The sequence below is a fragment of the Punctularia strigosozonata genome, assembly GCF_000264995.1.
Source record: "Punctularia strigosozonata HHB-11173 SS5 unplaced genomic scaffold PUNSTscaffold_4, whole genome shotgun sequence".
Lineage (NCBI taxonomy): Eukaryota > Fungi > Basidiomycota > Agaricomycetes > Corticiales > Punctulariaceae > Punctularia > Punctularia strigosozonata.
Window position 1 is genome coordinate 956063 of NW_006767436.1, and position 23015 is coordinate 979077.

The following is a 23015-nucleotide window of genomic DNA, read 5'->3' on the forward strand; positions in this document are numbered from 1 at the left end:
TCGAAAATCATGTATTAGTACGAGATTATGCGAATAGTTGAATCGGTTTTCTTGGAAACTGGTCTGCAATTTCCATACCCATCTATGTATGAACTGGGAACGAGGAACAATGTGAGATAGTAAGGGCATCATCACGGGGACGATCGCCACAAGACAGCCTGGATGGACATCTATAATCACCAACCCTGGGACAAGATCATGCAATCTATCCGTCAAGCAGTCACTGGCGTAACCGACGCCACGGATTCATACGGCCCTGCCATCTTCTGCAGCGAGGTCCTGCCCAACAACAGGCGAGCAGTCATGAAGGGAGTGAAGAAGCGATACGAGGTCCAGAGGAAGAGGCGGCTGTGTTGGTTGATCCTGCGCGTACGACTGTGTTAGAGATGCCATTTTATTGTCTTAATGGCGTTACTGACCCGTTCTCGTAATCTGCTGCGAGCTTGGTACGCAGATCCAGCCATGTCTTCGTGACATCCGTGAGGATAGCGTCCACTTCCCAACGCACCGCCTTGAACTATTGTTAGCAATGTTTATATAGGCACAGGCATGGGAGCGGCGTACCTCTATCATGTAATCCGGTTCGTTCACGGTCCATACGCAAAGCTGCTTTCCGGCCTCCTTGCACTCTTGGATGAACCTGTCGAAACTTGATCAATTCTGCTACACGGGCAAGTTGTCTGTGATAACTCACTTTTGACCGTCAGAGTTGGTCAAGTGGTCAAATAGGATCGAGAATGCATGACAGTCCGCCCAGAAGTACTTGCGCGCAACCTGGAGGTCAATGCCAATGTACGATCTCCGGCAATAAGGGAGGATCTTGGACGCGTGCGGAATGAAGCGGGGATGCCAGAGCCCGATCAGGATTCTTGGCGCGAGGGCGTTCTCCCAATCCGGTTGCGCAGACATGATCTTGTGCATGAGTCCGAACAAGCGCTCCGGATCATTCTGCACCTTCACATCGACGTTAAATTTGACATGACGATTCTCCGGCTGATGATGGGCGAGCATATTTAGCTTTGCATGCTAATCATGAAGATAGGAAGCACGCCCACCTTCATAAGAAGCTCGACGGTCTCAGCAAACGTCGGTATGGGTTGTTTTGGCTCCTTGATCGTCCTCAAGTGCTCCATCCCTTCAGGCCCGTACCAGTCCAGCTCCCGGATGATGCCTGCGACTATCAGCAAGGCTCAGTACATGATACTGCATCTCGCGCACCTGTGCCATTCGTCGTCCGCTGGAGAGCTGCAAGCAGGTACATCAGGATAGGCGGAGCATACGGAACAGTATCCACGTACTCGGGTCATGGAACATGACCACCACATCGTCACGGGAAACATGGACGTCTGTTTTGATGGTTACGGGCTGCGAGAGCAAGACCAGACACTATGAAGAACGAGTACCGCTCTCGATACCCTCTGCGCCATCACGGATGGCGGCCTCGAAACTAGCTAGGGTGTTTTCTGGGAAAGCCGCCGATGCCTGGAGGGCACTATTGTCAGATACCTCGACCAACGTTCGGGCAGTAGCACTTGCCCCACGGTGGCCCCAACACTCTAATCCGTATGAGTCAGCGTATGGAACGTGGGGCGTGGCTAGGGGGTTAGTTACCGGGCAACGCTCTTGCAAGCTTGGAGGGCATTGGGCTCATGGGTACCCAACGGATGTCTAGAGGTTGGTGGAAGGGGGACAAGGATGACCGGAGCGGAGCGAAACCAATTGGGGTCTTTATGTCCACGGCATCTTGGACGGAACGGCTATAGTGTTTGCGTTTCCACACGGCGCCACCGCGTTCGATGGCGCGTACAAACGCGATGATATATTTATGGCAAACGTGACCGAACCTCGCTACGGGAACGCACGTTCCTTTACGTCTCGCATTTCCGCTCAGGGATGCAAAGGTAGAATATACGTAGATTATTTCATAATGTTCCTCCTTAAATCTCCGTACCACATCACTGGCAGGCACGACGAAGCGCCGGTCATTGGCTAACGCTTCGTCAGGAAACGCGTGCATCAATGTGGTCGCCCGACCAGTACCATTCCCTCGTCTTCTTCTGTCTCCGTACCGTTTTCACTCGGTTCTCGCCTGATACCTCGTGATTCCGAAGAGACAGACGAAGGAACGGACTCCTTGCTATCGTGTCGCTGCAAAGGCGACGACGTGGAAGGTGCAGGAATGGGTGTTCGTTCGTCTATCACCGTCTTTAATTCTCCTGTAGGCGGAGGAGAGGGCGTGTTGACCGTCGGGCCGGGCACCGGAACTGAGATCTCCCGTAGGGCAGCAAGCATCACCTCGCGTACACGGTTGACAAGAGCGGGTACGTCTTCCGGCCTGCAACCCGTGGTGGGAACGGGTGGTAGGACTGGTACGACTGTATGAGCAAGACTGCGTCGAGAGAACGGAAATACATCAGATCACGTGCCTTTGATCTTCAGAACACCTGGCTCAAATACGCCTTGTCGGTACAACCGCCAGTAGTTTTCGCAAACTACCGGAACGATCGGAAGCTGGGACTGCACGGCGAGATGGAAGGCGCCTTTCTTGAAGGGCAGCATGTCAGGTGCCTCTCGCATCGAGCGCGTGCCCTCGGGGAACATCCAGATCGACGTGTGTCTGCTCCTCATGACCTCTCCAGCGGCCGTAAGTGAACGGACTGCTTTCGCGTTGTTGCCCCGGTCAACGAAGACGGCGCCGGAAAGGGTCATGTATTGACCGAGGAGAGGTGACCACTGCAGTTCTTTCTTGGCCATGATCGATGTACGTTTAGGAAATATCCTGGACCATCGTGAGCTGCGAAACGTAGAAGATCACGGTACCATACCTTCCAAGATATATTATATCTAGCATACTTTGATGGTTCCCAACTAAGACAGCAGGGCGAGTGCTGAGATGTTCCTCTCCTTCCACCTGGAAGCGGATCCCGACCGTTCGACTTGCGAGGAAGTAGAAGGACCGCGCGACATAGTAGTTGACGTCAAACCGTTTGCCTACTGCCGAAAGCACGATGGAGATGCAAGCACCCCACACCGAGCACAACCCGAGCGTCGAGAGGTAGAGATACACGCGGGCGTAGTATCTTGCGATCGGCGATGCCTGCGCCGCGGCTTGCAAGAGCAGGAATGGCAGGGAGAGGTATGCCAGCGGCTTAAAGATGTAGGATAGAATAGACATCGCGAGCAATCTCGTCGGCGTTGTGGAACAGGGGGGGCTTTGACGAGACCGCCGCAGGAGTGTGTGGGCAACGCCCAAATGGCTGGTAATGGGATTGTGCGGACCCTTTGACCATGACACCTTGCCTTTCTCGGCAATATTCGGCGAAATCCGTCGGGCTTTGCGTATCACGCGCAACTTGCAAGCGACGCGTCCGAGCGGCTTCGGTGGGTGCGCGCCCGTTCTTCGTCATGCTTGGCCTGGTCGCTCGGACCAGCTCCTTGTCGCGGGCCCGTTGGCATCGTTCGGTCTCGTCTTTGGTTCCAACGAAATCGATCTACGTCTCGGAATCTTCCAACCCTTACTTCAATCTGACACTGGAAGATTGGTGGGTTCTCTTCCGATCGGCCGTCCGGTTACCGCTCATAAGATGCAGAAGGCTATTCAGACATAAACCGCACAAGGAACCTCTTCTACTTCTTTACCGCGACGAGCCATGCGTCGTAATAGGGCGTAATCAAAATCCATGGAAAGAGATCAATCTGCCTGCTCTCAATGCTGCCGGAATACCGTTCATTCGACGACGCAGCGGAGGAGGAACTGTTTATCATGTACGCTCATTGCACGTTTAGCATACGGTCACTGAGACTATCTGAGCCAGGATATGGGCAACACCAACTTCTCCATCCATCTGCCACGGTCCTCCTTCGACCGGGACATGACTTCTCAAGTCATCCTCAATGCTGTTCGCTCGCTCGGAATCAATGCATTCGTGAACGCGAGGAATGACCTCTGCGTGGGCGAAAATAAGATGAGCTTCTCGTCGAACAGACGTTTGCACGAAGGCTTACTCGACCTTTCATGCACGTCTCAGGTTCAGCCTACAAGATAGTGAATAACCGGGCATACCACCATGGCACCATGCTTCTGACCACCCGGCTTGACACATTGGGTGATTTACTTCGGTCAAACAAAGTTCGAAGACATCATCTCTGCTAGATGAAGATGTTCATGTTAGGTTTCCAGGAAACGATGGTCACTAAAGGGGTAGCCTCTGTGCGTTCACCCGTGTGCAACCTGAGTCAGTTCAAGCCAAGCATCGACCATTCCATGTTTGTAAACGCCGTAATCAAATCATTCCGGGGAGAGTATGACATTGACGTGGACGACGAGACCGTGTACGTCTCGGAGGCTCCGGAAACGCACAGTATCCCGTACATCAAATCCGGGATGGAAGAATTACGGGTGAGTCAACTGCAGGTATCGACACTCGATTATTCATACCTTCCCAGACATGGGACTGGGCATACGGCCAGACTCCGGAGTTCACCTACTCCCTGGAGTTTCCATTTCCCTGGGGCAAAGTTGTGAGTTGGGTCTCCCTCGCTTGGCATTGCCCTCGTATTCAACGCGTGTCCATCCAGCAATCCGACATTCACTCAAAGCACGGCATAATTCTGGATTGTACCTTCAGCGTCATCCAGGACAGCACGGCAAAGCACGCTCTCGGAAACCATGAATTTCAGCAGGAAATCATGGACCTGCAGCAGCTGGGTAACGCTCTAAAGTCGAAAAAATACGGTTTCGTCGACGATTCCGCATTCCCGCAGAGTCTGCGAGACCGGCGATACGGACTTTGGCACACCATCTGGCAGTCAATGAAAGCTGCAATGAGTAGCTAGCTTGACGAGAGTTTGATAGCTGCCAGGGGCATGCATGTATGCATCCACATCTTCGCCCCGATTGGCGGGAACAAGTGTCCGATATGAGTTGCCAGTGGAAGGGTATTGCCCATACGCCCGGGTCACAAGAGAGTTGTGGAGGCGCAGATGTTGGCCCCATAGGTAAAACTCGTTAAATATGACTGTATGGATTGCGACTGTCTCGAAGGTACAAAGTAGCGAGTCTATCAATGGTGCTCTTCGTGAGGGATGGGGGCTGCAGTTGGAGGCTGGAGACATCAGTCACGAAGGTAGTCGATAACGCATAGAAACTCACAGGTGCATTGCGCTCCCTGCACCAGCATCAGCAACGCGACAGAAGTACAGAAGCATATTGACGTACCATTTGGTGCCACCAGGGAATAATGATGCTAAAGGGAGTGAAGCCAGTCAATAACAGTGACTGACGGCGCGACCCGAAGCACCCACGGATGACGGGGTCAGGGTGCAGCTTGGCCGCAAGATCACGTTCTGCCTTCTCCAGGATAGCTGCGAGAGCGCGAGGGTCGCTTACGTCCCTGCAAGACGCGAAGATTGAGCGGATAGTAGCCAATTGCAGGATAGCCTGCTAACCGGTTCCTCTCAAATTCGGCACGGATCTGGATGGCCCTGCCCCTCCAGAGGTCACGACGAATCACCCAGTCGAGTTCATTCTTAAGCATGCGCTTGTACAGCGACTTGACGTAGTGCCGGTGGGCTGAAGAGAATGGCGAAGGGAGTGAGCCGGCCATGGTGTGGTTGGAGCCGGGATGCAACGAGCGCGAGAAAGATGGTGACCGCAGGCGCGCGACCAAACTCTGTTTTTTCCTCTCTTGCACTTGAGTCTTGCTCACGGGGCCGCTGGGACTCATGGACCCTCACTCAACAAGAGCGCAATTTAATACAAGAGGGCCTAAGGCGGGGCCAACCAGGACTATGACCGTACAACCACTTCCCCGCACCATGTCGCAACCGGACAAGGAGAAGGCTCCAACTCGTCCGGCAGCTCGCAGCCGCAAGTCGTCTACAGCCTCCTTACTTTCGGCAGCGCCTCGGCCGATCGCGACGAACTCGAGGGTCAAGCACGACGAGCAGCTGAAGAAAGACATGTATTTGTCGTTTGTAAACAATGCGTTGCAACAGAAGGCACTCGTACGTGCTCCTCCTCTCCATGGTGGCGTGTGGCTACGTTAAACATTCATGATTCAGGGAAATACCGAACCCTACGATGAACTGGTCGAGCAGTTTGCTTTCAAACATACCAAGGGCAATATGCCCTCTCCCACACCCCAGCTGCGCTTTTGGCTCATCGCGCTATCCCATGCTGTTTCCCGACTCGGGCGACAACACTTCACGCTCGTAGAAGCAATCGTGAACATGCCGTGGAGTACGATGGAATCGTCTTTCGTAAAAACTTACTCGTCATTTACTGGCGTGCTTCTGAGCGCGAGGCCAGAATATCTTTCGTTGATCCTGGGCAAGATCGCGCGCGGGTTCACATACCGTGCGTCCTGCTCAACTTGGCTTCAATATTAAGCTAATCGACGTACAGAATCTGGTCTCCAAGCGCTCGATGCCGGTCCTGCGGAAACGTCGTCACGTCCTCTCACTCGCCGCATAGTCTACGACCGCCTCCATTACCTCTTGCGCCACTTGCTCGACCTTATACCCACTCTTTCATCTACCCTCGAACCTCTGCTGATCCAAAACTTCCCACACAAGAGGCAAAATGTCGTTTCTCAAGTCACGTACATTCGCAACCTCCTGCGAATCACGGAATACTGTCCTGAACTGGCGGACAGGATACTAGCCACCATCGTGGATCGCTCCATACAGATCGACGTGCGTACAACTTCAGTTTCAGTCTCAGCACAAAGAAATATCTCGGCTCATATGACTTCAGGTCGAAATCCAAGTTGAGCTGGAAGAGCTCGAGGAAGTAGCGGCACAGGCTCAGGAGGATGTCTTCGAGCTTGACCCCTTTGACACAGTTGTTGGTCAAGACGGGGACTCCGAAAGTGACGACGACGAAAGCGACGATGATGACAACCTTAGTGATCTATCGTCGGACGCCGGAGACGTCGACGATGACGAACCCGAGACAGCGGAGCTCGCGATGGATATGTCCCAAGTGCAGGAAATGGTCCGCAAGCTTGATGCTATCCTCAATCTCATATTCAATCACTTCAGCCATTCGCATGTCGACATTGTTCCGGCGCGGAATCGCTTGTCGAGATCACCCTCGATGTCGAGACCTGACTCGCCCGTCTCTAGTATCGGAGACGTTTCATCTACCCCACGTCCTCCGTCACCGCTGTCCATTGAACGCGGCAAGTCGCGAAGACGCGCTCAATTCTACAACCTCCTCTCTATATTCGATCGGACCATCATCCGCACGTTCAAATCCCGATACACGCAATTCCTCGTGTTCTGGTACTCCTCGTTGGACCCCGAGTTCAGCGATCTGTTTCAAGGAATGCTGCTTTCCAAAGCACTGTTGGAGACGGATCAGCCTGCGGTAACTCGGGCAGCTGCGACCAGCTACGTGGCGAGCTTCGTCAGCCGCGCTCGGTTCGTCGACCAGGACGGCACGCGGAAGGTCGTCGCCTTACTGTGCAACTTCCTGAAGAGCCAGTTGGACATGTTCGAGGCGGTGGAGCAGACCGGCATTGGCTTACCTAGTGGAGCGCACCAGACAGTGTTTTACGCTGTGGCGCAGGCAGTCTTCCTAATCTTCTGCTTCCGGTGGCGTGATCTGCTCGCGATAACCGAGGAAGACGTCGACGAAACGCACGAGAGCGCACCACCGATGTCGTCTAGCAAGTGGATGTCCGAATTGGATGTTATGCAGAGGGTGGTGCAGTCGTCGCTGAACCCGCTGAAGGTACAATTCTTCATGCCACGAGGATGCCGAGCTAACGATGGGCTCAGGTATGCTCCTCAACTGTGGTCATGCAGTTCGCGCGGGTTGCGCACGCCACCAATTTCGTCTATTGCTACTCGATCATCGAGGCGAACAAGAGGGCGGAATACAACACCAACACCACTGCACCAACATCGATGGATGGACGTCGCCTCCATGTTCACAGACGTCATTCAGATGTGTTGTCCGACCCTCTCACCGCCGAATTGAACACGTTCTTCCCGTTCGACCCTTACAACCTTCCGAAATCAAGCCGTTACATCCAGGGTGTTTATCGCGAGTGGGATTCGGTAGCCATAGACGACGGTGAAGAGGAGGACGATGAGGATGAGGACGATGATGATGACGAAGCGTCTAGCGACGCCGAAGAGCATCCGCCGCCGACGTCGCCTCCGATTTCCAACATCCCTATCTTGCGGAATGGGTCGGCGGGGGACGACGAGAAGCTGGGTGCTTCTTTTGACGCGATGAGCATCAGCATATAAAGCTGGCGGCCCTGTCATCGTCATGATCGTGTTGATGTGATGTGCTTTGTATCTATTCCATCCGTGTTGTATTCAATAGCAGCGAGGGCGTGAGTTGCTCAGTTTTCCGGATGGTGTAGTATTCAGACTTGATTTTCACTGTATTAGTTCGCTGCTGAGCTCTATGATATCCGTTTCATCAAAGTCTATTGAATTGTGTGATTGATATAGCCAGTCTACTGCGTTATGCAGTGTAATTAATGACGGGTGAGATTGTCCGGGAAGTTGTATAACGACATATGCCAAGATCATCAATAAAATGCGAACAGATGTTGATGATGTGTGCCCGTCTGAAAATATATAGGGCGCATATATGCGTGCTCTTAATATATCTCTAAACCTTCTCGATGGCTTCGCTTTTCTGCTTCGCGGCGAGCGCCTCGAGCTCTAGCTCCTTCGCTATGCGAAGGTCGACGCAGGGCGCGAACTTGCTACTGGCCCGAATGCGGGCGCCGTACTTGTAGAAGAGGAAGGGACTCGGGGCGAGCAGCAAACTGACGAGACCGAGCAGCGTGCATGCCCAGTTAATGCCGAGCTTTTCGAAGAATTGAACGGTGAAGAGCGGGAAGGCGGCGGCGACGGCCGACCGAATAAAGGTGTTGGCGGCCATCGCGGACGCGGAGTACATGAGGTACGTGTCGATGAGGTAGCTCTACGAAAGGTGATGTAATTAGTTTATCGTCACAACGCGGACCAGCGGTGGGAAGACATACCAAGAAGCTCATAAAGACAAGACTGACGCTGAGGCCAATCATGATGGTGGCCAGCGCGGGAACATACCACGGGATGGAGGGGTACGCTCCGGTCCAACCCAGCCAGAAGCAGCCGATGACGAGGCAAGGGCCCGCGATCATGGCGCCGAAGAGCCTGTTCTCCGGCGGCGGGAAGCCGCGCCACGTCTTCATCAGCTGCGGGTAGTGGACAGAGGCGAAATAGTTGACCACGCAGCCGATTGTGGTACCGATGCCGACGCCGATGAACACAAGGCCGACTTGGGCCGTACTGAAGCCGCGCTTCACTTCGAAGATGACGGGGAGTGCCTCAAACACTATGAATGACCGGTCAGCGTGTTGAAGGGGATGGTGAAATAAGGTAATACATACGGGCATAGAGCAAACCGTAGACGATGGACAGGTAAATGGTGACCAGGACCAGGATCGGCTCCAGCGCCAACATGTGGAAGGGCCGCAGCAGGGTGCGACGCAGGACACCCACGATGGACCAATCCTGCCTATCAAGCTCCGCGTACAAGTTCTTGTTGGTAACGGGGTCCGCCTTGCGAAGGCGCTTCGCCTTTCTCGCCAACAGAACGGGAGGGTACGTCTCCGGCAACGCGACGAATGCGAGCAACGAGCAAGCACCAGCAAAGATCATCATCACCCAAAACACCCAGCGCCAGCCGAGGTGGCTCTGGGAAACATAGCCACCGACGATGGGACCCATGACGGGACCGAGGAAGACGCAAACGGTGAAGAGCGACGTGGCGGCGCCACGGGAAACGGGGTCCCAGAGGTCGACAATGACTCCGCCCGCGTTGGTGAGCGGGGAGACAGCGAAAAATCCGGCGAAGAAGCGGGTGACGAGGAGCGTAGTCATATCCTTTGCAAGGGCCTGTCCGAGGTGCAGTAGGGTGTATGCGGAGAGCGTGAGGACGAAGATGAGCCGCCGACCAACCAGCTCAGAGCCTGGACCCCATACCAAAGGTCCAACCACGTACTGTAGGATCAGCGGTAGTCAGCCACTGGATTAATACGTGAGAGGCGGATCGGCTTACCCCTAGTAGGAACGTGGTTGTGATCATGTAACACAGTTCAAGCGAAACGCCGAACTCCTCAGAAACAAAGAAGACCACAGAGGTCGGTGCCGAGGATGCGAATGTCCTAGAAAAGAGGTTAATTCTCTCGAACATCTGATTGTTCGACAGACGACTCACACATTCACCGTCAACAGAGCGCATAGCAGGGTAAGCATCCACCGGTATCGACGCGACCAGTTCTGGGGGTTCGCAGGGTCGTCCGGGCCATCCCAGGTGACCAAGTCGGGGTCGAGTGTGTCTTCTGGGTCTGAGGGAGGCGGCAGTTGGTGGGGCGTCTTCGGCGGAGGCTCGTGCGGGTCATCGCCGCCGTACTTCTCAATCCTCAGCTCGTCGCGCGTAATCTCTTGCTCCAAACGGGGAGAAAAGTGTATTTCAGAGGCATCATGAAGCGTGCTCGTCAACGAGTTTCTCGCCGTCAGGGCCGGGGACACGACGGGACTCGCGGAGGTTGACGCGCCCGATGTCTGGAAGTGGGAGTCCGGATGCGTAGGCATGATGTTGACCCGAATGACTCCCGACAGGTGCTGCTTGACTTCTCACGAAAAGGGGGAAGTGGTAAGCTTTACACCTGGGGCGCGGTCCTGCTTCTCTGCATGGTTGACCGAAGGTTTTTGAAGGGGCCCCGCAGCCGAGATGCAGAAATTTACTGACAAAGGATGGCGATCCGGTTAGCCGTGTAATTGCCGGTACATTTGAGTTCCGGACCTAGAGGGATGTACCGACTACCCATGGTGCCTACTTATTTTCATTCAACGATTCGAGGCTAATCGAGAGCGTGTGCGTTCAAAAACGTGACGCAGCGTAGCTTTCCAACCAGCTCTCCCTCATCCCGCAAGCTGGCAGCAGAAGCTCCGTTTTGGAAGAACGCAGGGATGCTGCACCGGTGCCGAGGCGTCAGGTGGGAGTAATCGCCTCGGAAGGCGGCTAGAACTGACTGGGATCAGTCAACAGCGGAAACGATCACTCGGCGTTTGACGGGCTGACGGCAAGGGCTGGCGGTGGCGCGTGCTCCTATCGGCTTCGGCTGGCCAGGCCAAATCGTTCAACCACGCCAAGTTCTGCTCCGGGCAGATATCAGGATACATTGCGACGCTCAAACCACTCAGCGGTTCGTGTTCAACGCAGCCGAAAGCGAAGGTAGCCTCAAGAGGGATGTGGTAGCTTACAAGGACCGGTCCTCGGCGTTCGCCGGATTTGAGCTCGGCACCGCCACGATCGGCATCTGTGGCTTGCTTCTCCGGGATATGTTTGATTGCCGGACCTTAACCTCGGGGAAGGCAAAGGAGCGCCGGTTCGACATCAGCCGCGACGATGAGCACAACAGAGAAGTACGTCTGGCTGGACTGTGATCCGGTACGCATACGCGCCTCAGATCTCTCGGAAATGAACCGCGTTACAACCTTCCATTGCATGCCAGGGACACGACGATGCGACGGCCATCCTTCTTGCCTTGCATTGTCCGAACATTCGATTGCTCGGTGTGTCGACAGTATGAGCAGGCCTCCGCTTCTCCGATCCAAGCAGATCATCGTCATGTGCGCGACAGGTCCACGGCAATGCAAGCGCGGAAAATACGATGAGGAACGCGGCTAGGTGTCTGCACGCATTCGCTGCTCCACCGTCTATCCGCGTCTATCCTGGGGCAACCAAACCTCTGCTACGCCAGGCTAAGCACGATCCAGGCACGTTCATCATGCTACATATAATCGACAGATATGGATCCAACATCACCGCAGAGATACATGGCGCTGATGGCCTGGGCGGTGTGGAGGGCCTGCCATCCGCAGAAAGCGACGCTGTCCAGGCGAGACTCGGTAATGATGAACCCGTTCGCGCTCTGGACGCCATGTCCAAGATCATCCGCGAGACATGGGATTCTGGAAAGGGGGTCAAAGTCGTGGTGGTATCGACGGGCCCGATGACGAATATCGCTCTCTTCGTATCGGTCTATCCGGAGCTTGTCGATGCCGTGGAAGAGTTCGTATTCATGGGAGGCGGCATCGGAGTAGGCAATCGAAGCGCGGTAGCAGGTAAGTCGTTCGATCATCATCTTTAACCCTTCCACTAACGCGCACTTTCTGTATAGAATACAACATTCTATGCGACCCGGAAGCAGTTCAGATTGTCCTTGACACACCCGTGAAGTCCTCGATTGAACTGATGATTCCCTCCGGTATACTAATCCGGAACACTCGCAGGTGAAGAAATGCATGGTCCCGCTAAACGTGACGCACACGGCGATTGTCACCCGCGACATCCACTCCAATATCCTATCTCCAGGGAACGTCCTTGCATCGGACACCGCGCCTCTCCCGCCCCCCGCAACGCCGCTCCGGCATACGATCTCCACGTTGATCTCCTTTTTCGCCGAGTCATATCGCTCGACATTCGGATTTGTCCGCGGACCGCCCCTGCATGACGCGCTTACGATCGCGTACGTGTCCAGGCCGGAGCTCTTCGCGTGCATGCGGTACCGCGTTGACGTCGAACTCGGTGGATCTTACTGTGCCGGACAAACCGTGGCCGACGTCTGGAACTATAGGCAGTGCGACGATTCTTGGGGCCCAAGCGGTAAGAACTGTCTGATAGCAGAAACTATGGACGTGAGCATGCATGTTGCGCCTTAGACTCCGAAAGCGAAACCTGACTGGAAAACAGGTGCCTGGGTTCTTTGAGCTCTTCCTGGACGGCCTTGCCAAATGTGACGTCGAATCCCCTCTGAACAAGAGTATATAAGCAGCGCATATGTAAAACTACATCCACACTAGATAAACTACTAGTATATACGAGGTCAAATGCTACAGATGGTGGTGAATGAAGCAACAATCGCTGTTCTCGAAGTCCTATATCCGAGTCCTCGTGATGACATATCATTCGTACATCCTACTCTGACGGTTGCCCCCATCCAGGAAGATCTTGCTTAGCGGACGTTCCCGGTTAGGTCGCTGCCTGCGGTGGCCCTGACGCAAGCTGCGCATCGCCTGATCGACTTCCCCACGGCCCACCGACTTGCCCGCCGTCCTGCCATACGAAGGCGGCCGCAGCGTGCTCGCCTCTGAAGGCTCTTGCTCATGACGTGAGGACGTCGCAGTCTGCTCGCTTTCGATGACCGATATCTGCACGGTGGGGGTGTTTGTCCCGCTCTTCGCTTCGGCATCGTGGACCTCGAGCGCTGCTTTCTGAAGCGACGAAGAGAAGGAGCAGATCATAGAGAAAAAGTCTTCGTACTTCGGCGCCTCTGGCGACTCGGGCGACTCCCCGAAGTACCTGAGCATCGATTGAAGGTCGCTTTCCAGCGCCGTCGACATGTTCTTGAGTGCAGATACGCTGTTTTCATGCTGGGTAACGAAGGGCTGTGGGGACGCACATCAGATATCTGTTCGAATTTGGAGAAAAGACCGGTACCCACTTCCATCACATAGATAAATCGGTCGCCGTACGGCATCGCTTTGCTTTGCTTCGACTGCTGAATCTCTGCCTTGACCAATTCCATTCCAGCGACCAGTCCGTTAATCTGTATGCCAATATCTGGCACGGAGACTACCATACATGTCAGGATGATTTTTTGATACTATATGCGCATACACTTTACTCACTTCGAGCGGCAGCTTCTAAATGTGGCATTTCGTCGATGAAGGCAGGGAGGTTGGGATCGGTACGGAGTAGCACCCTTGCGAGATAGTGTAGTAGCGTTGGGCAGTCCGATCCTGCCTTCGCAGTCTTGGTCTCCTTCATCTGTGATACTTCTTAGAAAGGCTGGGGCACAAAGCCATACGGAAGCGTACCTTCAGCAGTGCGTCGAGCTTGAATCCGCGAGCATTTCCACGGAAGGACGACCCATTGAGTGCGTTACCAAGCGTCAGGACAGCCTGTTGGAATTGGCGATCAGCAAGGAGAGAGATGGGGCAAGCCCAATAATTTGACCTGTATAATTCGCTTGAACTTGATCGATGAGCGGAGCTCCTTGCAAGCATTATGAACCATTGATAGATCAGGGCGAATCTCTTCTATCTCTATCTCGAGCTTGCGTCGGTACAGCATACACTCCACTCTCTGCGCGAGTCGTGGTATGGTCATGATCTGGAGCAATGATATCATCAATCAACTTCGCAGCGGGAACATATAACCATATCATACCTGGCTGAAGTATTGATCGGCCTTAGCGAGGGTGCTGACGTTGCCGAAATCTTGTATGCGATTGATCTACGCGCGGCAGTTATGGTCAAGAAAACAGCTTCAACCATCAGGTAGGCAACATTCGCACCTCTTCAGCGGTTGGAAGATGTTTCGCGATCGCCCTCAGGTCGTCCGTAGAAAGCTTCTCGTCGTCAACATCTAGGAGAGCCCTGCGGATCTCCGGGAACCCTAGTTTGATCCGCGCTAGCATTATGGCTACGCAAGGTAAGGTCAGGTTCGGCACTCAGGTTGAAATGACATGCTCACCGATGTTTTGCGATCTGGTAATGTCGAGCAAGGTGGTGACACCTTGGCCCTTCTTACTGGCCACTGACAATTGTGACGCTTGGCGCAAACCCTGGGCTTCGTTGACGGCGAAAGTCGCCTCTAGATCACCAAAATCAAACGAAGCATCGGGAACGGTGTCGGCCCATATTGAATCGCTGGAGGGGACGTTGGAGAGTTTGTTCCAAAAGAAGGGTCTCAGTCGCTTCCCAGGGTTTGTCACCTTCGGAATTCCTCCACCTCTGAAGGCCGAAGGGGGCGGGGGTGGAGGTGGGAAGCCGGGTGCGCTGGGTGGTGGTGGTGGTGGTGGTGGAGGGGCAGACGGTGCGCTGTGCCCGGGTTGCGGAGGCGGGGGAGGCGGCGGGGGAGGGGCAGGCGAAGCAATGAGGGCTGAGCCAGGTGGTGGAGGTGGTGGCGGCGGTGGCGGCGGTGGCGGTGGCGGCGGCGGGGGTGAAGGCGAAGATGAAACCGGAGTATTCGACGATGACTGCAGCCCAAGAGGTGGTGGTGGTGGAGGAGGAGGAGGAAGCAGGGAAGCAGCCGTTGATGAGTTACCATTACCGACTCCTCCAGGAGTGGAGTGTTTCCTTGAAGGTGGCGGGGGCGGAGGCGGATTCTTCACTTTGAAATCTTTCTCCGTGACGAACTTCGGTTTCTCCGCAAGCTGGGTTTCGAGATCGTGTATGCGAACCCGGAGGTTCGCAATCTCATCGTCCTTCTGGGTTAGGGTCTCAATCGTGCGGCTCGCCATGAGCTGTGCGTCAACGTCTGCCTCCTCCCGAGTTTGGAAGCGCGAATATACGGATTCTAAAGCACGTTTCAAGTAGACGACCTCCTTCTCTTTGATGTTCAAAGATATCTCGAGCTCATTGGCCTGTGGGAAGGGTGAGGTGCGAGGCGCGCAAAGTCGCGGAGGGCCAACCTTCATCTTTAGCTTCGCTATTTCCTCGTTCAACACGTTCCATTTCGCTCGGTCACGTTCCCGCTTGATCTTCTCTTCCTATAAGACCTTGATGTCAGCGACGCGCGTATGTTGTACAAAGTCAACGTACTGCCTCGCGGCCATCAGTCGGATTCTGGGCTCTCAAGCGATCTAGCTCAGTTTGGAGTTGTAGAACCTGCTTTTCCTTGGCAACCAAGCGCTGAACAAGGCCATGGAAGCTTTGCGATGACTGAAAGGTATTAGGTGCAGTTAGGTTGCTGGACAAAACGGCTCACCTCGGGACCCGATTTGCCCCCTCTTGGTGCGTTGGGCACCGGGAGCTTCAAAGGAAGCGACTTGAGGGTTTCGATCTCTGCTACTTGTTGTGCGATCTCGCTCCGGAGCTCGGTCCTCTAGAGCGCATCATTAGCGATCGCCGCATGCAATGCTAGAGTAGGTATAACCTCGTTGCTAAGTTCCTCAACTTTGTTGCGAAGTTCAACGAGTTGCTCCTCTATCACAGCATCATCACTATCCGAGACCGGCTTGACGTCAAGCTCTTGGCCCGTGATATGCTCCACCGAGTTGGCAAATCGCTTGAGGAACGTTCTCCAACCATCATCGCTGTGCCACAAGCAGTCAGTTCTATTGTTCCTCTACTGCGAGCTCAAATGTTCATACAAGTCGTCTAGCACCGCAGCTTGTTCGATGAACCTATCAAGGACGGTGAAGAGGTCGGATTTGACTTGTCTACGAGGACATGAGCAGTCAGTAATGTAGTAAAATGAGTGAGACTCACTGATCTACTTGACGTTGCAATATGAGCCCGAAACGTCTCAATATCTCAACCATCATTGGATAAAGGCCTTCGTGTTGTTTGGCCAGTAGTACAAGCTCTTCAAAGACCACTTCAGATTCAGAGGCGCTGCGATGATGATCCCCGTGATTTTTGAACGCGTGACGCAAACGATCGCGCATATCTTCCTCGTCTTCGAATTTCTCTTCCGTGTAGACATCTAACTGCGTTAATAGGGATTCAGGCGGTTTAACGTATCGAAGCGTCTTCATGTTCAATCAGCCTTCACGTTGACAAAGCGGTGATACCAATCCAGGCTCACCACTATGATTTCGTTGAGGCCCCTCCGACCGAGCTCTTCTCTAAGCATGATACGCTCTTCTAAGGAATCTGCGCACGTCGTGAGGGCGTTGATGAGAGCCATTGTCGCTGTCCTAGCCTCCCAAACGCCGTCCTGTTCTGAGGACGGATCGTCCCTCGCATCGCCACTCGCATCACTATCGAATCCTGAGTCCATGGGCCTGAGGAAGTTGAGCAACTCCTCAAATCGGAACCCTTCGTCGTATGTGACGCGATAGTCGGAGATGGCTGCAAGGACGGCTGCGCGGCCTTCATCTACAGAGACAACAGAGATTGCTGCGAGGACGTCCGAGGCCAACGTTCTGAGTTTCAGAGAGGCGCCGTGCAAAGAGTATGCGATGTGGGTGACGATAGTTGGGGCAGCGAGAATATGACGAAAGCCTGGCTGAAACCACTTTCGTAAGGACATTCATGTAAACGTATCCAATTACTGACCTCCGTGTTGAGTAACACTCTGAGACACTTGATCAGCTCGAGCAGCACTGACTCTTCGGTCTCAGTCAGTTTCTTTCGTTTACCCCCTTTCCCGACCAGATTGGACAAAATGTCGCCAAGTACTTCCACACCCTTCGCCTCGTCCGTGAATTCCTGGACCCATGCAAGTTGTGCTGTTGATATATGAACACGCAGGGATATCAAGTTCTTGACAAGTTTCATATCCATCTTGGCCGCCCGCACGCCATTAGCGTACGATTGCGGGGTCTTGTCGCCCGCGTTGGTCCTGTCGCCACCAGACGACGTCCACCAGCTTCCCCACAATCCGCCAGTGTTTTGAGAGGCTAAAGATTTCGGTTCGTCTACATTGGGTGACGCAACCGCGGTCCTCTCGGCGGGAGATTTACTTGATTCGGAATGTGAGGCTGAAACTGCAGCAGCAGCTGTTGGACCAATGCTACCGGTCCATCCAGCCATAGAGAATCGCTTCATCAGTCCCTGCTCTCCTGTCAGCTGAGGAACCAGACGAGGTAGTATTCCTGCCGCCGCTGTCGGGCCAATCGATCCTGAGGTGTGTGCTGTCTGTAACTTCGCGGCCGAAGACTTCGAGAGTGTGCCTTGCTTCACTTGCTGGTTGGACTGCAAGAGATACCGTTTACGCTCAGGAGGAAGGCGGTACATGGCTTCACGATTTGGGCCTTTCAGATTTAGATCGTCCTGGAAGCAGATCGAAAAGTTGTTTTGTACATGCGAGCCAATGGACTTACAAGTAAACGCTCAAAATCGTCAACATTGGGCTCGTCTTCACTCGCCGTGTCTCCTTCCGTATGCGGAGATGATGGGGCTGAAACATTTCCTGTATGTTGGGGCATCAGCTGCGGTTCGCTGACGTTCTTCCGCCCTGGACTACGCGTCGGGGAGGATGAGCGGCCCCATCCCTCGAACATGCTCGAGAAACGGTGCTGAGATATTGACGCTCGCCAATCCAATGGAGCCTGGAAGCTCGCTGAAGGGGAACCTTGAGGGGAGGACGAATCGCTCCTAGCCTGTTTCGCTGTGCCCCCGGCCTCCTCTTCATTGTCGTCTTCCGAGTCCATTAGTTGTCGCAGGCGCTTTACGGTGGCTTCGGAGGGTTCTAAATGTGCAGGCTTTCTCTGGCGTATCTTCGACCGTCGATACCACTCCTCGGGGACGCACAACCGGAACGGGGGGACAGAACCGGGTGGGCCATGATGGTGTTCGAGTATCGAGGACAGATTATCTGAGGGCTGATACCTCGTGAATGCTGATGAAAGGCGTTAAACTCAGGATGAGGATGTCACTAATGACACTCACATTCCCCGTCGGAGTCCGTCCATACTTCTTCTAGGACGTATTGCAACGTACCTGCACCGGGTATAGGTAGTGACCTCGTCAGTCCGAGCTCGTCAGCAATCCCGTCAAGGAACTCTTCTACAGTCGTTGACCGCGAAAAATAGCGCCTCCATTGAAAGCCATCGTGGATCTCAGGGACTCTCAGGAACGAAACGACGAGAGAGAGTGCAGGATGGAGTGACACAAGTCGTAGTGTGGGCGTATGCAGATGAGAAGTAAGAGGAAAAGCCGAGAAATGCCGGCCTTTGGGGGAGGTCGGCTTAGCTGAGGTGTTCAGCAACGGAGCCACGACTGCGTCCATGGGCAGAATACCTAACACGGAGATGAAAAATAACGAAACCATGGAAAACTGAGTTTGAACACACCGTCGTCGAGGGCCTCGAGTTCCTCCTCCTCCCATGTCCTTCCAGTTCTGAACCCGATGATCCTCTGTATAGCCCATCCTTGAGGTTGTAGATCCCCGAGTATGTCGGCCTTGACTTCATCGAGAAATGACAGACGGTCGAGTAGGTCCTTGACGGTGCCATCTTGTTGGATCTCCACGAATTGTAATGATACATTGGTGAGCACAGGTACGATGAGAGGGCCAGTGGTCATGGTGCACCCAGAGGATACGACTTGCGACCTTACGGCCGGATGACGACTATATATGAGCGTGTTTACGTGTGTCAGTCAGCGCGTTTGTATGAAATGTTCAGGATAGCCACAGCGACATGAGACTAGTGTATGTGGATGCAGCGAATCAGTGATACACGAGTCCCTGTGAGGTCAGTGTTGGCCACGTGCGCGTGAGTCGTCAAGCGCGTCCAGGGAAGATCGCCACAAAAGGCAAATTGAAATACGCCGAGCGGCACGGAGGGACTGGCATAGGAGCGCCTCCCATTCTCAGATAGAATACAGCCATGGGTACATTAAGTGAGGTAAAAAGACAGCGGCAATACAAGACGATATAGACTTCACTCCTGCGAGGTATCGACGGAGGGATGGACCATGTAATACATACGACGATCGCCCTCTGGCTGAGATTGACTCGTTCCATCGTCGGTCGAAGTGGGTAATGAATTTTGGACGTCGCCGTTGACAGCGAGGAGATAGTTGTCCTGGAAACACAAGGTTAGTACCGCTAGTACAGTTTTCTCCTTGAAGCACTCGCCTTTACGAGTTTCTTCAACACCTTGGTGATCAGTTCTTTCTCGTACTCTAGCTCCTCCACGTCCTGGATCTCCGATTCCTTCAATTCCAAGTACCAGTCAATGAGCTCATCTTTGTCGACTCCTGTACCTGTCTCTCGTTCAACAGCGGACAGGTGCAGCACGATGAGGCTCTGTAGGGCCATGTACTTGTCGTGCGTGATCACCATGCGCCGCTTGGCTGCCGCTGGTTGCTGCACTGGCACGGCGTCCGGACCAGGAGATGTCGCGATAGCACCCTGAGCAAGACCGGAAGATGAGTTCCCGGACGGTTGTTGATAGCTCTGCTCCGTCGCCTCCGTCGCCTCCATGTCCGCACCAGACATTTCCACGTCCTGGCTCTCCTCACCATCAATCGCCGGCGGTCTTCCGTCGCCTGGTCTCTCGCCCGTGAGTTCTTCCTCATCGAAATCGATGTCGTCTTGCTCGACGTGGATAATGGACTGGCGAAGGAGACTATATGCTTCACGCACAAACGCCGGAGTAATCTAACAATCTGTATGAGCCCAATGGAATCTGCCAGTATGGGATGCTCAACCTCATTGGTGCAGTTTGCGCGTGCAATAGCTTCACTCAGCCGGATCATGCTCTCCAGCTGCCGCACAGTGATACGGTAGGAGTTTTTCCCGGCTCCGGTAGTATCATCCTGACGGAGAATTCGGTACTTCTCCACCAGAACATCCGCGGCTTCCGGGGTTAGCTAGTATGCAAGCATTCACCTTTTCGTCCGGCAGCAGGGAATTTCAACTAACCTTAGGATTGAACGTCCTGGCGTACCGGATATAGCGCTGAAGTGCTTCCGTACTGAACTCCGGATGAATTGCCTCGTCCTGGAACCGATGGACGTTGACGATATGTCTGGCGATGTTCAGATCCGTTCGCTCGTCACACTCATCCAGAACCACGAAGAACAGGTCGAATCGACTCATGATGGGAGCACTCATCATGATGTTGGCTCGTAACGTCTTCTTCCGGTCGTACCGTCCGCCTACAGGATTTGCAGCGGCAAGAATGGAAGTCCGCGCATTGAGAGTGGCATGGATGCCAGCTTTTGCGATCGAAATCGTCTGCTGTTCCATGGCTTCATGAATGGCTATCTGATCGGAAATGTCCATCTTGTCGAATTCGTCGATAGCGCAAATCCCGTTGTCGGCTAGCATGAGAGCGCCAGCCTCAATTGTGAAGTCACCAGTTTCCTCATCCTTGACCACGGCGGCGGTGAGACCAGCTGCGGAGGAGGCTTTTCCAGAGGTGTACACCGCTCGCGGCAGGAAGGAACAAATATACCTATGAATCAGTCAGCATACATGCTCTGGAGGAGATGAAGGAGATGTTCACTTCAAGAATTGAGATTTGGACGTCGATGGATCACCGACTATGCAGATGTTGATGTCGCCCCTGAGATGCATGCCCTCTGGCGTTTGCTTGTGAACACCGCCCATGAGCTGTAACAAGAGTCCCTTCTTGACAAGCTCATGCCCATACACAGTCGGGGCGATACTCTCCACCAGGCGAGAATAGATGTGGTCAGACTCAATCATGGCCTTAAGCTCTTCGAACTCAGGCTCGGTGAGCGTCTTAGCGAAGGCAGCAGCATCGTCCTCCCCTTGTTCCTCTTCACCTCGAATATTGGTTCCAGCCTATAAGTCAGGTATTGTGAGCAGCTGACCTAACCAAGGAACATAGCACATACCCTTCCATCCGCATCATGCACCATGCATGCGAGAAACGCCGTTTTGTATTGCAGATCACGAACACCCAAGGTCTTCAGCCCTGTGACGCCTCCACCTCCGACGCCCGCGGTGGCGCCACTCTTACCAGCTTCTCGCATTAGTTCAGCCCGGTTGCCACCCGGCAATCCAAGCTGGCTGACGTCCGGCACGACGATAAACGCGCCAGTAAACACGCATTTGTCTCCGGCTTTAGCTCGCTCCACTAGTTCGCCCCGAAGGATGACATCCAGGGACCGCGGCATCGATCCTGTGGGTATCTCGGATGCATTCTCCTGTATGCGCACTTTCTGCCAATCCGTGAACTTCGAGGAATCGATTTGAAGCTGCCACGCGTGGCGATTGCCGCACGTCGGATTAGGACATAAACTAGGCTTCATGACATGTCAGTGCGACGTTCGTAATTTGGCCTAGGATAACGTACCTCCGTATATTTGAACTGCTGCTCGATGTCGCTGACAAGGCCACCGCATATCTCGCAGATGAAAGTTCCGTACAAGAGTTCTGGTCGTACTTCGCTAGTGCGCGTTACGGTCCCGCTGATGCTCATGAGCGTGCCAATCTTGTCCGTTCGCAGGTCCCGAATACCGGATACTAGGGGTAGATGATAGAACGCAATGCTGAATTCTCGCGACTGCAGGTTGGCAGAGTCTGTGGCCGCTGCGGTGGGGTTGATCTTGAGATATTCCGGTTCATATTCAGCTACGAGGTTTTGCAGAGCGCGTCTGAGGTATGGCATAAATCGGTAGTACTGCTTCTGTATGGCGTCGGCAAGTACATCGTCCTTTTGCAGGAGATGACCGTAGTCGACGTAGAGAGTCGTTAATTCATATTCGCGCATGGTGTGGATCTGTTCAATGTATATTAGTTCCCCTTCTCCGGCCTGAGGTATATCGCCATCTGAGCGAGGGGTGGCTGCGAGTGCGACGTCCTCGGTAAAACTGCAAGGCTCAGATAAGCACAGGAAGGCGAAGGTGAACGTTGGAGGCGTACGTTTTGAGGAAGGTCTCAAACGCATCGCATACACTTTCTCCCACTGCGTCCTTCACAACGGGAACGTCTGCATTGATCTGGCCCCGCGCTCTCCTCCGCCTGTTGGCGGCTCCATCGTTGGCTTGTGAGACATCTTCAGGATCATCGAGTGCTAGTGCGTCCGCGGTCCGGTGGCTACGTTTAGGTGTAGCGCCTCCATTCGACGATAGGCTGGGAAGCGGGGCGCTACTGGAGGGTAACGAGGAGCGAGGAGCAACAGGAGATGAGAGTCCGTCGACGTCCATGTTGGCGAGTTGCAAAGTTGCGACACGACGCGAGCGCGCCGTGGCGCGACGAATTACGAAGTTTAGGGTAGGCTCTCTGGTGTCAGGTGGCGGCGTCACCGACAACCGTGACGGCAACACCAGGTCCTCCTCCAACTCCTGCATATACTGTTTCACGTACATAGGATGGATATCGAACCTCTGGACCCCCATTTTGTTACCGAACGTCTTGCCCAGCCCCCTTTTGTAACCATTGATGGTGTCTATAACGTTCGGGATCTGGGCCGACTCACAGAAACCGACGATTGTGTCTCCTCCGGGTCGAAAAGTAGAAATGGCGTCAGACCTGGTTTTGTATATCGCTCCGCAGAAGT

At 54.0% G+C, this 23015-nt stretch overlaps 9 protein-coding genes across 9 annotated transcripts; 3 read left to right on the forward strand and 6 right to left on the reverse strand.

The window, feature by feature from the left end:
- Nucleotide 1: 1 nt before the first annotated feature.
- PUNSTDRAFT_119452 (PLC-like phosphodiesterase) lies at nucleotides 2-1651 on the reverse strand (the record flags this gene model as incomplete). The annotated part of the gene is made up of 10 exons (XM_007381944.1): nucleotides 2-363; nucleotides 420-511; nucleotides 565-640; nucleotides 695-993; nucleotides 1056-1171; nucleotides 1219-1245; nucleotides 1299-1346; nucleotides 1404-1482; nucleotides 1537-1556; nucleotides 1612-1651. The coding sequence occupies 10 exons, from the start codon at nucleotides 1649-1651 to the stop codon at nucleotides 213-215; spliced, it is 948 nt and encodes a 315-aa protein (XP_007382006.1). The 3' UTR covers nucleotides 2-212.
- A 158-nt stretch (nucleotides 1652-1809) lies between these two features.
- PUNSTDRAFT_119453 (1-acylglycerol-3-phosphate O) lies at nucleotides 1810-3233 on the reverse strand. The gene is made up of 3 exons (XM_007381945.1): nucleotides 2826-3233; nucleotides 2427-2779; nucleotides 1810-2366 (listed from the first exon to the last, which is right to left on the reverse strand). The coding sequence occupies exons 1-3, from the start codon at nucleotides 3173-3175 to the stop codon at nucleotides 2017-2019; spliced, it is 1053 nt and encodes a 350-aa protein (XP_007382007.1). The 5' UTR covers nucleotides 3176-3233; the 3' UTR covers nucleotides 1810-2016.
- A 172-nt stretch (nucleotides 3234-3405) lies between these two features.
- On the forward strand, nucleotides 3406-4836 carry PUNSTDRAFT_65233 (Lipoyltransferase and lipoate-protein ligase; the record flags this gene model as incomplete). Its single annotated transcript, XM_007381946.1, has 7 exons — nucleotides 3406-3542; nucleotides 3594-3765; nucleotides 3816-3976; nucleotides 4000-4129; nucleotides 4160-4399; nucleotides 4447-4521; nucleotides 4579-4836. 7 exons carry the CDS (start codon nucleotides 3406-3408, stop codon nucleotides 4834-4836), a joined length of 1173 nt encoding a protein of 390 aa, XP_007382008.1.
- Nucleotides 4837-5063: 227 nt separating this feature from the next.
- Nucleotides 5064-5606, reverse strand: PUNSTDRAFT_132586 (uncharacterized protein; the record flags this gene model as incomplete). The annotated part of the gene is made up of 5 exons (XM_007381947.1): nucleotides 5064-5105; nucleotides 5153-5168; nucleotides 5219-5246; nucleotides 5305-5393; nucleotides 5449-5606. 5 exons carry the CDS (start codon nucleotides 5604-5606, stop codon nucleotides 5064-5066), a joined length of 333 nt encoding a protein of 110 aa, XP_007382009.1.
- A 97-nt stretch (nucleotides 5607-5703) lies between these two features.
- Nucleotides 5704-8335, forward strand: PUNSTDRAFT_51117 (RNA polymerase I-specific transcription initiation factor RRN3). The gene is made up of 5 exons (XM_007381948.1): nucleotides 5704-6006; nucleotides 6064-6358; nucleotides 6407-6696; nucleotides 6758-7738; nucleotides 7786-8335. Exons 1-5 carry the CDS (start codon nucleotides 5818-5820, stop codon nucleotides 8260-8262), a joined length of 2232 nt encoding a protein of 743 aa, XP_007382010.1. The 5' UTR covers nucleotides 5704-5817; the 3' UTR covers nucleotides 8263-8335.
- Nucleotides 8336-8434: 99 nt separating this feature from the next.
- Nucleotides 8435-10690, reverse strand: PUNSTDRAFT_84600 (MFS general substrate transporter). The gene is made up of 5 exons (XM_007381949.1): nucleotides 10235-10690; nucleotides 10076-10181; nucleotides 9405-10017; nucleotides 9015-9349; nucleotides 8435-8953 (listed from the first exon to the last, which is right to left on the reverse strand). The coding sequence occupies exons 1-5, from the start codon at nucleotides 10609-10611 to the stop codon at nucleotides 8636-8638; spliced, it is 1749 nt and encodes a 582-aa protein (XP_007382011.1). The 5' UTR covers nucleotides 10612-10690; the 3' UTR covers nucleotides 8435-8635.
- Nucleotides 10691-11428: 738 nt separating this feature from the next.
- PUNSTDRAFT_64767 (nucleoside hydrolase) lies at nucleotides 11429-12853 on the forward strand (the record flags this gene model as incomplete). The annotated part of the gene is made up of 6 exons (XM_007381950.1): nucleotides 11429-11470; nucleotides 11535-11606; nucleotides 11664-12147; nucleotides 12204-12256; nucleotides 12316-12720; nucleotides 12776-12853. The coding sequence occupies 6 exons, from the start codon at nucleotides 11429-11431 to the stop codon at nucleotides 12851-12853; spliced, it is 1134 nt and encodes a 377-aa protein (XP_007382012.1).
- Nucleotides 12854-12987: 134 nt separating this feature from the next.
- Nucleotides 12988-19062, reverse strand: PUNSTDRAFT_132590 (uncharacterized protein; the record flags this gene model as incomplete). Its single annotated transcript, XM_007381951.1, has 19 exons — nucleotides 12988-13470; nucleotides 13527-13657; nucleotides 13714-13852; nucleotides 13903-13986; nucleotides 14042-14197; nucleotides 14255-14320; nucleotides 14382-14509; nucleotides 14561-15452; nucleotides 15501-15578; nucleotides 15631-15750; nucleotides 15797-15913; nucleotides 15965-16124; nucleotides 16182-16250; nucleotides 16300-16562; nucleotides 16619-17041; nucleotides 17092-17808; nucleotides 17859-18376; nucleotides 18427-18777; nucleotides 18831-19062. 19 exons carry the CDS (start codon nucleotides 19060-19062, stop codon nucleotides 12988-12990), a joined length of 5127 nt encoding a protein of 1708 aa, XP_007382013.1.
- Nucleotides 19063-19421: 359 nt separating this feature from the next.
- Nucleotides 19422-22662, reverse strand: PUNSTDRAFT_132591 (mis5 protein; the record flags this gene model as incomplete). The annotated part of the gene is made up of 8 exons (XM_007381952.1): nucleotides 19422-19565; nucleotides 19625-20143; nucleotides 20194-20355; nucleotides 20408-20942; nucleotides 20994-21295; nucleotides 21349-21759; nucleotides 21810-22326; nucleotides 22379-22662. 8 exons carry the CDS (start codon nucleotides 22660-22662, stop codon nucleotides 19422-19424), a joined length of 2874 nt encoding a protein of 957 aa, XP_007382014.1.
- Between the last annotated feature and the right edge of the window lie 353 nt (nucleotides 22663-23015).

Coding starts and splice junctions, on each gene's coding strand:
- PUNSTDRAFT_119453 (XM_007381945.1), bottom strand. CDS start 3,175: ATGTCTATTCTATCCTACATCTTTAAGCCGCTGGCATACCTCTCCCTG. Junction 2,780..2,825: donor GATATAATATATCTTGGAAG/GTATGGTACCGT, acceptor ACGATGGTCCAG/GATATTTCCTAAACGTACAT. Junction 2,367..2,426: donor AGGTGTTCTGAAGATCAAAG/GCACGTGATCTG, acceptor CAGTCGTACCAG/TCCTACCACCCGTTCCCACC.
- PUNSTDRAFT_51117 (XM_007381948.1), top strand. CDS start 5,818: ATGTCGCAACCGGACAAGGAGAAGGCTCCAACTCGTCCGGCAGCTCGC. Junction 6,007..6,063: donor CGTTGCAACAGAAGGCACTC/GTACGTGCTCCT, acceptor TTCATGATTCAG/GGAAATACCGAACCCTACGA. Junction 7,739..7,785: donor CGTCGCTGAACCCGCTGAAG/GTACAATTCTTC, acceptor CGATGGGCTCAG/GTATGCTCCTCAACTGTGGT.
- PUNSTDRAFT_84600 (XM_007381949.1), bottom strand. CDS start 10,611: ATGCCTACGCATCCGGACTCCCACTTCCAGACATCGGGCGCGTCAACC. Junction 10,182..10,234: donor GCTCTGTTGACGGTGAATGT/GTGAGTCGTCTG, acceptor CCTCTTTTCTAG/GACATTCGCATCCTCGGCAC. Junction 8,954..9,014: donor TTGTCTTTATGAGCTTCTTG/GTATGTCTTCCC, acceptor CACCTTTCGTAG/AGCTACCTCATCGACACGTA.